The sequence below is a fragment of the Xiphophorus couchianus genome, chromosome 1 (genome assembly GCF_001444195.1).
Source record: "Xiphophorus couchianus chromosome 1, X_couchianus-1.0, whole genome shotgun sequence".
Taxonomy (NCBI): Eukaryota; Metazoa; Chordata; class Actinopteri; order Cyprinodontiformes; family Poeciliidae; genus Xiphophorus; species Xiphophorus couchianus.
In genome coordinates this window covers 8,945,890-8,960,235 of record NC_040228.1, presented here as the reverse complement: position 1 = coordinate 8,960,235, position 14,346 = coordinate 8,945,890, and the positions used below count along the sequence as shown (strand labels likewise).

At 39.5% G+C, this 14,346-nt stretch overlaps 1 protein-coding gene across 1 annotated transcript; it reads right to left on the bottom strand.

The window, feature by feature from the left end:
• Positions 1-1,757: 1,757 nt before the first annotated feature.
• Positions 1,758-13,678, bottom strand: xpc (xeroderma pigmentosum, complementation group C). The gene is made up of 14 exons (XM_028022256.1): positions 13,386-13,678; positions 12,058-12,363; positions 11,816-11,912; positions 10,657-10,741; positions 10,409-10,566; positions 9,767-9,887; positions 9,583-9,672; positions 8,182-9,048; positions 7,411-7,571; positions 6,238-6,319; positions 5,955-6,086; positions 5,061-5,230; positions 4,839-4,932; positions 1,758-3,622 (listed from the first exon to the last, which is right to left on the bottom strand). Exons 1-14 carry the CDS (start codon positions 13,495-13,497, stop codon positions 3,293-3,295), a joined length of 2,805 nt encoding a protein of 934 aa, XP_027878057.1. The 5' UTR covers positions 13,498-13,678; the 3' UTR covers positions 1,758-3,292.
• Positions 13,679-14,346: the final 668 nt, after the last annotated feature.

Here is a 14,346-nt window from a genome sequence, read left to right as displayed (position 1 = left end):
TGGTAGGGCATCTAACTTATTTTCTTTCAATATTCCCCTGTAGTTTTGCTTCATCTATCCTCAGGGAAGGCGGTCATCATCTCTGACCACCTTCCCTGTCCCTGTGGTTGTATGACAATGACACCCGAACCATGTTTTACTGTAATTATGTGTTGTATCTAATTTTAGTTTTGAGCATAGGCCAAAAAGATCTTAAATTCTGAATGTAGCTAGTTGCATTACATTCTATGTAGATGTGTTAGATTACATGTTTCTGCAAACAAATGTACACCACACTTTTCAGTTTTTAAATAGTAAACAACGGAGAACAAGAATAGTTTTCCTTCCACTTTTCAATGCTACTATAATACATTGTGTTTTGGTTGTAACTTGATAAATGGGTAAAAAAAAGTGAAAAATTTATGCCAGACATTGAAGTTTCAATTTTAAGTTTAAAGTGTAGATTTAAAGTTCCTCATATTCACATTCAGAAGATGAGTAATTAATTAATTAATTTATTTTAATAATGAATCAGCTGCAAAATTCATCAGAAAGTACTGGAGCTGTCAGTTCACTGTACACAAATGCCTCCCAATCAGTCTCCCCTGATAAAGAAACTTTGGAAAAGCTGGTCACACAGATAAAACCACAACATATGGACATCGAGAAAAGTGTGAGAATCAGTAAGCAATAACAGATTTCAGGATACTATTTGCAGATTATTATTTAGAAAGCACCCTGACTAGCTGCATCACAGTGTGGGGCGGAAGCTGCACAGAACAGAACAGAAAAGCCCTGCAGCGCATTGTGTAAACAGCCTCCAAGATCATTGGTGCCCCACTCCCTGCCCTGCAAGACCTGTACACCACCCGACTCACCCAGAAAGCGGTCACGATTGTGGGAGATGTAAATCATCCTGCCCACAAACTGTTCAGTGTCCTGCCCTCCGGGAAAAGATACAGAAGCCTCTGCTCCCGCACCACCAGACTCTCCAACAGTTTCATCCACCAGGCTGTGAGGATGCTGAATTCCCTCCCCTCAGCATCAAAGCGGCCAAGAAGATGAAGAAGAAGAAACCCAGAACCTTGCACAACTGCCCTTCCTCCTAATATAGAGGGCAAATTCGGCATTTAAACTCTGCACTTCTGCCACTTTTTTTTTGTCTGTATATCTCCATATACTTATATATACATATACATTCTCAGTTGTAAAACTTTTTACGCTATATGTCTAGTTATTGTACATCTATTTATTAATTGTTTAGGATAATTTTAGTTAGACTGTGTCTTTTATTGTTACTCAATGTTAGTAACGCCCTGTCTTGTATCACCGTGGGATAGTGAGAAACGTCATTTCAATTCCCTTGTATGTCTGGACATGTAAGAGGAATTGACAATAAAGCTGATTGATTGATTGATTAATATTTGTAATCCTTCTGTTTATCTTTAAGATCATAAAGATTATTCAGTCAATTAGCATCTATCTAGGAGAATTTTAATGTTAATATATTAATTGCAACTAGGCAACTATTATATCAATGCATTAAGAATAAAGTAATACAATAAAAGAGGACTTTGTGTTGAGTGAAAAGATGTAAAGAGTGAAAATGTTCCAACAACTATGATGCCTAATCTAATCAATGTGTTGTACAGTTTGCACAAGAGGGTTTTGCTTCAAGTCAAATTATCTCAGATATGCCCTTTGCTTAGTGGTTTAAAACTTGTTAACTCTGTTTGTCTTGTAAATGCTTGAAAACAAAAAAGACAAGACTTCATCAATTCTTTTGGTTATTTTGCTTTTTACTCATAACATTTCTTACAAAAATACTTTTCATAGAAAAACACATTACTAGTTTTATTACTGCTACCGTCACCTCGTGTACAAGAATATTGCAGAAATTAAAGTTGATAAAGAGTGACAAAAGATACAAAGACAAATGTGGAAAGTTGTACAATGGAATCTGTATGAAAAAGAAATACTGTGAAAGAATGGAGCACATAAGCAAGAGAACATTTTCAAAGAGGAAGGACACCCTGAACTTTAGGACTCAGCCTGCTCTTTGATCATCAAGTGCTTTCCACCTCACAAACCAAAACAGATTCACATCAATGCTAAACGTCACTGTGATTGCGTTAAAATGGACAAATCTGTACAATCGGAGGTTAAATAAACACAGCAGGACTTTTGGTCCTTCCTGAATTTCTATTGTCATGTTTTTGTTGCAGATTCTTTTTTATAGAGCGTGAAAAAAACAACTGGTGTATCAGCCAATTCAACCAACCACTGTAATTACCTTCAACACATTATCATAGGCTGCAAATTCTACAATTATTGGGAAAATTGCATTAAAAAGTCATGAAATAAATTCCTTTATTGCCACAGCAGTATAATCTCACACTAAAAAATTAAAGAAATACAACCTTTTAGCTGATTCAGAGTGGGCATACAATCCAACATTTATTAACATCTCTAACAATTCATTTAAAATAATATTATTCAAAAGCATAAGCAATCCATGACAACCTGTTTCCCTGGAGTATAAATATGATGCGACACAGAGGGCCGTTCATAGTCATCCATCCATCCATTTTCTCCGTTTCTTTTCTTCTCTTTCAAGTAAGGTAGATATCTGTTGATCAACAAGTCAGAAAACAGATGCACGAAAATAATTTCTTATTGGAACTTTTCAATATCTACAGAGATGTGATTAAAAAGTTTAAAACAACAACGTGGTGGAGGACACAGGTTTATCTTGATGTTGTGCACAGTGAAGAAAAACAATGTGGGAGGTAAAAGATCTCTATAAGTGCTGAAAATATTTTAGTGTGAGATTATACTGCTGCAATAAAATATAATGCAATAAAATATAATTGCACACATCTTCACCAATGGAGACTGTAAATGCTAAACCTACTAGACAGCAGCCACCTCTAACCAGCAGCAGTGTAATGATTTGCACACCTTAACCTGAAGGACACTTTTTTTAACATTCATACTGTGTTTGTTTTCTCTACAGAAAGGTTGTTAACAAGAGCATTCCTGCTGGCTCCAAACGTAAGACTATTGTATAGTGAACACGCAAATACAAAAAGCATCACAGCTGGAAGAAGAAACATTTCTCTCCTTTCCTCACCTCCTCTTTTTGTTTAGTCTTGCTAAAATTTGTGGCATCAGCTCCTGAGAAGCATTACATCCTGCTGCCAAAGCAAGAAAATGCTAGAAGTGTTCAGTTTAGTGCTTTGTCGATTCACATTTTGAATCACTTTTTTTTTTTTAGCCAAAAAGGAAAACCGTTGATGTTTGGTTTCTAGATTTAAACTTTCTCAAAAGGAAATAAATGTTTTTCTTGACCCTTCTTCTCTCGCTTTGTCGTCTTCTTCTTCTTCTGTTTGCCTGGATCTGCGTCCTCCTCTGCTTGTCTGCTTTGGGGCCAGGACAGCGCCAGAGTCTCAGATGCCGTTTTGGCTCCGGGAAGATCAACTTCGACCCCGTCCTCATCGGAGGAGAAACCTCCAGCTTCCTCTCCAGGAGCGAGGCTCCCCAGGCCCGGGCTCTTCTGGCTGTAACGCTGCTTCAGCCTCTCTCTGATCAGGAGTCCCTTCACCAGCAGAGTCCAGCTGGCGATCGCTCTCTTCTCTTTTTTCTGGGAAGCAGAAAGATAGAAAGAAGAAAACAAGCTCAAGCTGAGTTTTCCAGGTAATTGGAGTTTAAATGGCTGCTTTGTGTTTAACTTGGAAAAAAAAAGTCTAATCACTTCTAACTAAAATACTACATGGATGGTCAGAACTGTTTGTCAATGTCAATGTCAAATTTATTTATATAGCACTTTAAAAACAGGCATAAAACTGCACCAAAGTGCTGTACAAGAATGACAATAACACAAATGAATAAAAACAGAGTATCAAAACACTAGTTTAATTAAATGCTAAGGAATAAAAATGAGTTTTAAGAAGCGATTTAAAATGATCCAGGCTGTGGGCAGATCTAATTTGGAAAGGTAAATTGTTCCATAGAAGAGGAGCAACAACAGAAAAAGCCCGATCTCCTTTCCTCTTAAGTCGGGTCCGAGGAACTGTCAGTAATAGCTAATTATTTGATCGTAGGGTTCTGGACACAGACTGAAATTTTAAAAGGTCCCGAAGACAAGGGGGAGCTAATCCATTTAAAACTTTATAAGTTAATAAAAGAATCTTAAAATCTATTCGATAAAAAACAGGTAGCCAGTGTAAAGGGGCCAGTATGGGCCTTATATGGTCACGCTTCCTGGTTCCTGTAAGAAGTCGTGCTGCTGCGTTCTGGATGATTTGAAGTCGCTGCATCTGTGATTTATCCAGGCCTTTATATAATGAATTGCAATAATCCAAACAAGATGTAATGAAGACATGGATAAGTCCTTCAAAGTCCTTAAAACAAAAATAAGATTTAACTTTTGTTAAAATCCGCAGGTGATAAAAACTTGATTTAACTTTACTTTTTTTTACTTTTTGTTTACTTTTTTATATTTAACTCCTTAGTTATCAGTGGATGGATGGATGAATAGATGGATTGGATGGATAGACGTATGGATGGATGGAAAGATAAATGGACAGCTAGATGGATGGAGATTCAAAAGGATGAATGAATGGAGATATAGATGGATGGATGTACAAATGGTCAGATGGACTCACAAATAGATGGATGGATGGATAGATAGATGGACGTCTAAATGTAATGATGGATGTACAAATGGACAGTCGGATCAAACATTTGCATAGAAGAATAACGAACATCCAGACTTTTCCAGAGTCGTTCTGACCTCGTGGGAAACCTGAAGTTCAAAACGTCCACTCAGTAAAAACGAACCCCAGAAAGATCCACACCTCTTTTTCTTTCTGTTTCTGAATCTCCTGCTCTTCCACCCAGGCAGCTCGGAGGACCTCCTCGTTCTCTTCACACACGATGTAACCATCAGTCCTATAACACAGAGGAATTTACTAATTGATCAAATACACGATGAGGAAATTCAAAAAGGGAAAGCTGGAGCTTGTAGGTGCGAGTAAAGGTGCTGTGGCAGTGTGTGTCAGCCCGCTGTCGGGTCTTACACAGCGTGGGAGTATCCTCCGTGGTAGTCGAATCCTGTGACTGCAGGCGCAGCATCCAGGTCCAGCTTCCTTGCCACGCGGTGCAGGTTGGGCAGCCTCAGGTGAACGCAGCCCACCGGGATCATACAGGCTTTAAACAGGTAGACGTTGCCGTAATCATTACGGGGGACCTGAACGGGACACAGAGGGAGTAAATAAGAGAATTATGCCGAAAATGTTGCATGTTTCTCTTTTAATTTGCCCTTTTTAAATGGGATAGGACACACTGTTGACAGAATTTTACAGATTTACAGAATAACACTTTCATTGTATTGGCTGAAACGTTGCCAGGGCGATGAGTTTTTTTTTGTTTTGAGAGAGAACAGAAAATAATTCACAAGCAAGCAGAGAGGTTTGCGAGCGGAGAGTTAATCCGTGTGGAGAGAAGTTTTGCGCGTAAGGATAAAGTCTGAGTGTGAGTACAAAGATCTGAGAGCGCACAGAGAACATCTGAAAGAGAGCAGAAGTTTTGAGTGCAAAGAAATGAAACAGCTTTCAAATTGAAAATGTGTGCTCTTGACTTATGGCAGTAAAATTCGCCCATAAACGTGTCTCTGTGAATTATAGAGTAGTATTGGCTTTCTTCTGGAAACTGGGCCACAGAGATCAAATTTCTTCAAGTGCCTCTTTATTGTGCGTATTGCAAACAGGCGGCAAACTTTTAAGGGTTTTTCTTTGCAACTTGAATAATCGTCTTTGCAGTTCTAATGAAAATTTTGTTGTTTCCAATAATTTCCCACTTGTTGCAATTTCATGTTCTCTAAAAGATTGCCAAACCCTCCTCCATCCCCCCAGAAATTCTATCAGGGTTTGCAAACACATGAGCACAACTGTGTTTCTTCTTGAGGCAGGTACCTTCCCATCCACAGCTATGGGTGGCTGGTATTCTTCAGTCTGCCATTCTCCAAACAGAGGAAGATCATTCTCGTCCTTCATCTCGGACATCATCCTGGCCTTTCTGGAGCGGTTGGAGAAGCCTTTCACCATCTGATAAGGATGGAATAATTAACAGAAGTATTTAAAAGAGGTTGTAAGTGGATGTCGATCGGACATATCTAAACCGTAAGAGTAGAACCGTGTTTTCATGTAAAGGCTTCCTCGAACTTCAGAGGCTAACAGGATCCAGCTAGGGTGTCACCTTGTACGGCTCCTCTCCAAGTCGAACAGTTCTAGCTTCCTTCAGCCAGGTTTCTCTGGAGTGGAGGGTGTGCACACAATCCCTAACAAAGGTGAAGACAGAAATATTATTTTCCCACCCCATTTTTAAAATTCTTTTCATGCTGGCAAAGTGAAACCACCAGATGCAGTCACTCATGATTGACGATGACAGAAAATGAAAAGGCATTGCATTATTCCTGTTTGAAATTTTATTATTGGTACTAAAATGAGCAAAATGTTGTGTTGGAGGAAGAAAACAAAAATTGCATTTAGACTGTTATTTTTATTGTTAGGTTTTAGTTAACAGCAAGATATCTCTGTAAAAGAAAGGGGGAAAAATTGCTTCAGTCAAACATGGCTTGTCAGGCTTCTTTCTGTTCATTGGTTACCATTCAGCTTTTAAGACTGACTGTAAATTTAAAGCATTTTAAATGGGAGAGCACCGCGATATCTAAGAAGCCATTTGAGTCCCTGGACTCTTTGTGGTCTGGCCTTCTAATCAGAATGAAAAAAATAAAGGAGAAATACATGGAATCGTGTTTTATCAGACTTTAGATATGCAAATAAAATGAGCGTTTCCAAAACAAATCTAAGATGCTTTTATTTTTCTCTTTTACCCTAATTTGTCTTTAAAAGTGTATCCTACGGTTTTCTTTTAAATATATACTCCATCTGAATACAATCATATCCTCTTTATGACTATTTGGGGTATTTGCTCTATAAAGCACCTTACTAAAAACTTTTAGGTGTATTTCTAATAAAGGTGTAATATTAAAATGACATTAACTTTGGACTGAGAAGTGGAGAAGAACAGCTTTAAGAACAATACAGCACCATCAGGTGGACACAGAAAAACATGGACTCAACAGTTTCCATCTTTAGGGCAATATTTACAGTAGAACCCTAGTCGACCAGCTTGTTTCTGTTTAGAAATGATCTAGTTTTTTGGTTTTATGCAAAAAAGGAAGCTGAAATAAACTCCAAACTACCAACGACTGCATAAAACTCAGATTCTGCAGGCTACCAAACATTTTAAATACTCATATCCATCTCCTGGCTCAGTACAGCTGATCATTAAAGCATTAAAGGTGTAAATGTATAAATATGTGCAACATCTGCGTACTCGGTCAATAAGGACAGGGGTAGAACTGACCTGGAGTACACTGGTTCTCCTCTGCAGTATCCGAGCACAGCGGCTGTTGAAGGATAGAGGGCTTCGTACTTCAGCAGGTGTCTCTTTAAGGCGTACAGAGGATGGCTTTTATACTCCGCTATGGAGGTTGGCATAGGTTTGTTCAGCAGCTTGCTCTGGAGCTGGGAAGGGAGGTGAAATGATCAAAAATACATAGAGTTTATTTATGAGTAAACGCATAAAGTGTGCATTTTATTTTCCTTGACACAACCTTTCAGATCATTCGTAATTAACCTGGTTTGTCACATTGTACATAATTTAGCCAAATGTTTGCAGTAACACCACACTACTTGAAGTGTTGGTCTTTAAAGAACAGCTGGATTTAAAATTGGATTACATGACACATTGGCAGACTCCATTTACTAATAAGGTGACTTCTGATGGTGATTGGTTGCGCTGAAGTTTATTTAAGGGGTATCAAACATAAAAAGGCTTAACAGAAATACCAAATACACTTCAGATTTCTATTGGTAGAAACCTTTGGAAAACTATGGATCATTTTCATTCCAGTTCACAATTATTCACATCTGTATTGATCTATCACATGAAATCCCAATAATACTCATCACAGTTTGAGCCAAAGTGCAGGAGTGCAAGAGAAATAAATGGTTTTACAAGCACTGGATTTACTACAAAAAAGCAAATAATTAAAAAGAATTTACAAAAGCAACAAAATCAAAAGGGTTAAGAAAATAATTCATGAAGCATTTGGAGTCGATTGCTTGGACATACCTCTTTCTCCTCCCTTTTGTCCCGCTCATCCTCTGGGCCCATGAATGGCTCCAGGGTGTCCTCCCACCACTCGTCGTCCACCCGCCTCTTCCGGGACGCCGTCATCCAGGTAGGGTCGTACTTCCTTCCCAGGTCCTTCAGGAAGCCGTCTCCGTCCACCGCCACCACGTAGGTCAGCGGCGCGGTGGCGTTCTGTGAGCAGAGGTGGGGAACTCCGACTCCGTGCTCCACGTCCACGCACACCCACAAAGACGATTTGTCTAGGTAGACCTCTATCCACTCATCCGCTCCGGGTCCGTCTTTCCTCTGCCTGCTCCGTCCCTTCGCTCTGTTGCTCGTCGTGCCTTCGTCTTCATCATCCTCTTCTTCTTTACCCTCCTCCCACTCACCGTCCTCGTTTTTCTCCTGCTGTTTCCCACCGGTTCTTCTTCTCTTTAGAGCGCCTTGGGTACTTGAGGTCTTCTCAGAGCTCTTTCCGTTCCCCGTCCTCTTTCTTGCAAGTTTGGTGCTGGTTTCAAAATCGTCCTCGCTGGATTCCTGATATTCCTCGGCATCGCTAGCTTCCTCTTTTTCTTCCTCGTCTGCCTCACTGTTGCTCTCTTCTTTGTAGTTGACCTTTGAGGCGACGCTGCGGCGTTTGGAGTTTTTTGGTCTCTGGCCTCCAGATAACACGGGCTTCTCCTCTTCCTCCTCCTTCATTTCTTTCCTCTTTGCTTTCTTGCCTCTGCTGCTCCCTTTGACTTTCTCACCTTGAGCTCGTCTCTTGGTGCCTGGAGAAACTTTTGTCTCAGGAGAGTTGCTCTTGGAGCTTTCCTGGCTTGTCTGGCAACGTTCTGCAGCGCCAGTTGATGTTTTAGCCCCTTTGGTCTGGAAAAAATAGCTATTTATGGTTATTACAGTTGTGCCTCTAAAGCTTTCTCCAGGCTTTTGTCATTTTGTCACACCTAAATGTTTCATATCAAGCTAATGTTGACATTAAAGAAGCAGTATTATGTGTTTTCAAGCCACACAGAATAAATAAATCGCACAATCAACTATTTTCAGTCATTTCTTATAAAAATGCTCTATCACATATGACAGATTTCATAATTTAGCACCTTGAAGTTGGGGCTCTGTCTCTTTAAAAACTCCTGCTTTTTCTGAAACCTTGCCTTCAGAAAGTCATCATAACATGGCTCCTCTTTTAACCCTTTAACTAAGTTTTTACCAGCGTTGCACTGAGACGTAGCTCTGTCTATAGTGAACCTATAATAAAGCAATTATTCAAGCATTCTTTTGAAAGACGGAAGGTAATCTCAGTAGCTACACTCAGGTCTGATCACTGCCTGACCTGCAGAATCAAGAAATCATCTAAACAGAATATGTCCATCAACATGAAGTTAGTGAAAGGCTATCTATCACCTTTGAGGATGGAGGCTTGAAAGGAACTGGGTGCAGAGAGAGAACCAGTCGGCAGAAGAGCTGCAGAGACCTCAGGAACAACAGAAAAAGCTGCAGGAAAAAACAAAATACATGGAATTAATGCTAAAACTATTATTTATTATTAATTTATTTATTATTAATTTATTATTTATTAAAAACCAACATGAGTCATCTCCTGGCGGTCTCTGGCTGAGAGGCTTCCCTGTCGCCTCTGCAGGAGAGCCTGAGGGTCCGGACGCTCCTCAGTGGGAAGACTGGGGTCGAGGGTGAAGGTCGCTCTAAACCTAAAAGGGGCAAAAAGGTAGAATATGATAAAAAAAATGTAATCCTCAACCCTACTTAATGCCAAGTTCTGCTCAAATGGATATTGTTGCTTTTCCATCTTTAATGGACAGATGTACTTTATTGTTACACTGGAAGTCTGATAAATGTCCCACAATATTTACTGTTTTCTAGTTTTATTGTTTAATTTTTCTTTTTTTCTGTTGGAAAAAAAATCCGCTGAAACTGGTGCCTTAAAATTTTCTAATTTTCTTTTTGCCCAATGTTTTGTCAGTATTGTATTGTTGAGTGTATTGATTAGTATGTGTGCATAGTGAGATGTATATTACATGTTTTTTTTCCCTTTGGCTCTAATAAAAAAAAAAAATATATAAAAAAATACACAACAAGCTTCTACTCTAATTGAAAGGTATAAAAAGGATTCCAATGTCCAATTCACATGGTTGGCAGAGTTTGAGGACATTTAGAGTTTTCAAAAAAAAAAAAGTTCAAAGTTCAGCACATTGCAGACATTCACACACACCACTTGAGAAGTCCTGAGAGGTAGTTCTGGTCAATGCATTCCCTGGCCACCGTGCAGAAGTGCGAGGGCAGCAGAGACAGAGCGACCGCCAGCAGGTCTGGTTCGCTGCACAGCCTGTTGCGGAACATCCCGTTAGCTAGAAGGCACAGCAGGTGGACCTGAAACACCAGAGGTCAGTGAAGATCGGAAACCCCGCTGCGCCGACAAAAATGAGGCCAAAGGAGAGGAGGTGTGCACGGTGTTTTCACCTTGTGTGTGTCTATCAGCAGGTCCTTCTTGTACCGCTTCATCATTCGCCTGAGGTACGTCTCAAACTCCGCCTGCCTCTTCTTCCTGGCAGAACGTCAGAAACAAATACTTGCTTTTAACTCCTAGTCATATAAAAGGGAGATATTGCAGTTTGTATATCTGTCATAAAGGTTACAAAACCTAAAACTATTACCACCTGTGTTTAAATTAAAAATGTATGAGACTTCAGAATGTTTAGAGTAGGGCCGTACAAAGCGCAGCCCAGAGGACATTTGTCCAATCAAGCCAAGTTTATTGGTACAGCACATTTCAGCAGCAAGGCAGTTCAAAGTCTGTTACATCATAAAAAAAAAAAATCTGTGTCACTATTTATGAAACAAGCATTTCATTTTGTCAAATGCCATCATCAAAATCATCAAGTCAATACACATCAAACATATTGATCCATGTTCTGTTTACTACTCTAAACAGGTGGGTTTTTAGCCCAGATTTAAAGAAACTCAGTGTTTCGAATGTTTTGCAGTTTTCTGGACGTTTTGTTCCATTTGTGGCCCCTGGACTGATTAGGTTGTGCATGTTCACCTTTCAGTAGGAAAAGGTGTCTACACATACAGTCAGAGCTACGCTTATGATTAAGTTTCACATCAAAGCTCATTTATGTACTATAATGTCCTAGTCAAAGTCAAGACTCAAATCCAACTGGTTCAGAGAATTGTTGATTTGGAGGTGGTGAGTTAAATACACCACCACACTTTTCAGATTTTTGCTTATGAAAGCTTCAGAAAACCATGAATCATTTTCCATAAACATTTCATTTCACTAATTCGGTCTATTACAGGCCATATTTTAACATGACAAAATGTGAAAAAGATCAAGGGGTGAGAATATTTGTGCAATTATTTGTATGTCTGCTATAAAACCCAAAGTTCATGAAATCATCCATCTTTGAAGCCCCTTAACTGGCATGAGGACAGCGGTGTCCTCATGAACCCATTGACTTGCATGCACAGGAGGTTTGAAGTGTTTATGGGATGAGAGGCAAGGGGTATAAACTACTATTATTTCAACTCTGTAATCATTTTTTTATTATAATGAAAAATAACACTAAAGCTAAAATATTTGGAGTATTTCTAATTGTTCCTGCACATATCTACTCACTGCTTTCTGACTTCTGCGGTCTCAATCTCGATCTCTACAGGCTGAGGCGACAGGACGGGTTCTGGTGTTTCAGCCGGATCCAGCGGCTCTGCCAGCTCTGATCCCCACACACACACACACACACACACACACACACACACACACACACACACACACACACACACATACAACAAACCCAGTGTTTTCAGATTCCTTTCCACCTGTCTGCTCACACCATTAAATCTTTGATTTTCCAGGCTTACCTTCCACTTCCTCCCAGTCATCCTCATCCTCGCTATCATCCTCTTCCTCCTCCTCTTTTTCTTCGTCCTCCTCTGGTTTTTTGGTGCTCTTCTTAACTGCGGCTGGCGCAGCGGTCGGCATCTCAAAGTCGTCTTCACTGTTAACCTCCTCCTTGGGCAGAGACTGGAAGTACTTACTTGTTTTACTGTCAGCAGTGATGATGGTGGTCGAAGAGGATTTATTCTGTGCTGCACGTTTTGAAGACAAACGTGGTTTGGGGTTGACCTTCCTCTCGAGCCGCTCCTCTTTTTCTGCGGGATCGTTTTCTAGCCCCACAAAAAAATTGACAATAAAAAATAAAGTACAGTGTTAATCAGAATAAATACGTTTGAATTTATTGTCAAATAAGCTCATTAAATTTGATTGTCTGACCCCTTCCAGAGAACTATTTTATAGAGGAGACAAAGATTATGCAGACACGGTAACAAAAAGTATGATTCAGGAGTGAGGAGGTTATTGCTGAACTTTAACCAAAATGCTATGAGATATTTTACCCAATAAGAGTGGCTATATGTATGTGTGATATTGAACCTCTGTGGCTTCAAAAAATATTGCAACAGATCAAAACTTGTATTCCAAATGTATCAAAATTATTTGCTGTATGGAATTGAGTTTAAATTACTTATGAAAAAAATAAAATGAATACAAAATCCATGTGTACGATGAGTGTGTGTGAACATCTGATCAACGTAGTTGGTGTGAAACTATAAAACCAGGGAGAAAAACAAAACTAAAACTAATGGACAGACCAGCAAGACTACAAAACTCAAATCTTTCATGTTTTGTACTGAAGTAAAGTGTTGTGCATCGTGTTTTGATGAAGTGGAGCACAGATGTGCATGTAGGACAGCAGCTCCACTCCAGTAACCATGCACACCATTCATCCATGCACCTGCACTGAAAGCTCAAACTGTCTGCTTATGCCAGCATAAAAATATATACACATGTGCACAATAAAGAGGAGTTCAATGATAATTTCCATTCAAGTACGGGGCTTGATTTAAAACAAACAAACAATCAAATCGCAATAACAAACTCAATGTTTTCTTTATGTCCTGCAAAAATTAATGTGAAAGTTACAATGTTCTGCACAACTGGAAATATCTTTGGATGTCAATTAGAGGTAAATTAACTTATAATATTCACTCGCTCTGCTGCTGAAACAATGATCTCAGATACAGATTTACATATCTATGACAGTTCTCAGGATGCCAGCAGCAACCCTTGCAAAGCCACAGCTACTGCTGGTAAAAAAGCACGTCAGATTTGCATCCTTGACTTTTAATACCTGGAGCTTTCTTCCTGCTCCTCGTCTTTGCTCCCCTGCCTTCTGCGTTCAGGACCTGCTTCGGCTTCTTTGTATCGGCCTCGGTCTCTGCACACTTCCTCCGCTTGGCCATGCCGCCTGCCTGGTGTCGTCTCCCAGTCCAGACTACTTCCTGGAGTTTTTATTTGGCCAACTATTGGAGTAGCTGATATTAACCTCTCCACATGGTCTTGTGTAACGCCGAAGAAGCAGGCAGTTACTCAACATCTCATTGAGGAGTTTTCATAACATCAGGCTGCTGTTTAGGGGGCAGGGCCGTGACATCACTTCCGCTGGAGTCGGCATTTGGTTCCGCTGGAAATAAATTCCAGAAAGAGATGAATTTGCTTCTTCTAAACCACAGGAGCTCTATGTGAACCAGCCTATTTTAATCCTTAAATTCTAGCATAAATGTGTACCAAGTATCTTAAATACAGTCAAGCTTCTGTAATCTACTGTAATGCCTCATTTAAACACCAGGCGGCAGTGTTGTACCTCATTTTACAAAAAACTATCACGAAAAACTTCTTCCTTATGGAAGGCTATTGTTCAATATAATCAGCATGCTATTGACAAGTCTCGCACTCAAAAATGGGATTCTTACTAACAATAACTGAAATAAAAAGATGTCTAAAATTCAGTTTTAGACATCTTATTTTTTTTCAAAGTCTGCAACAAAGATTCATTTGTTACTTAATTATTGAAATGCATGCTTTCTTTAATTGTCCTTCATTTTGTTCCTTAATGAATGTCTTTCACTCACTCACTCCAGAGCATGTGCGATTTTACAGTATTCTCAAAAACAATTAAATTTAATCAGGAAAACTTTGTACTATAGAATCAGCCAATCCTTAGTATACAGGTGCTTGGAAACAGGAACTACATTTTATGTTTTCCACAGAGGCATAACATCTGCGATTCTGTTGCTTTTGGTTAACGTGTG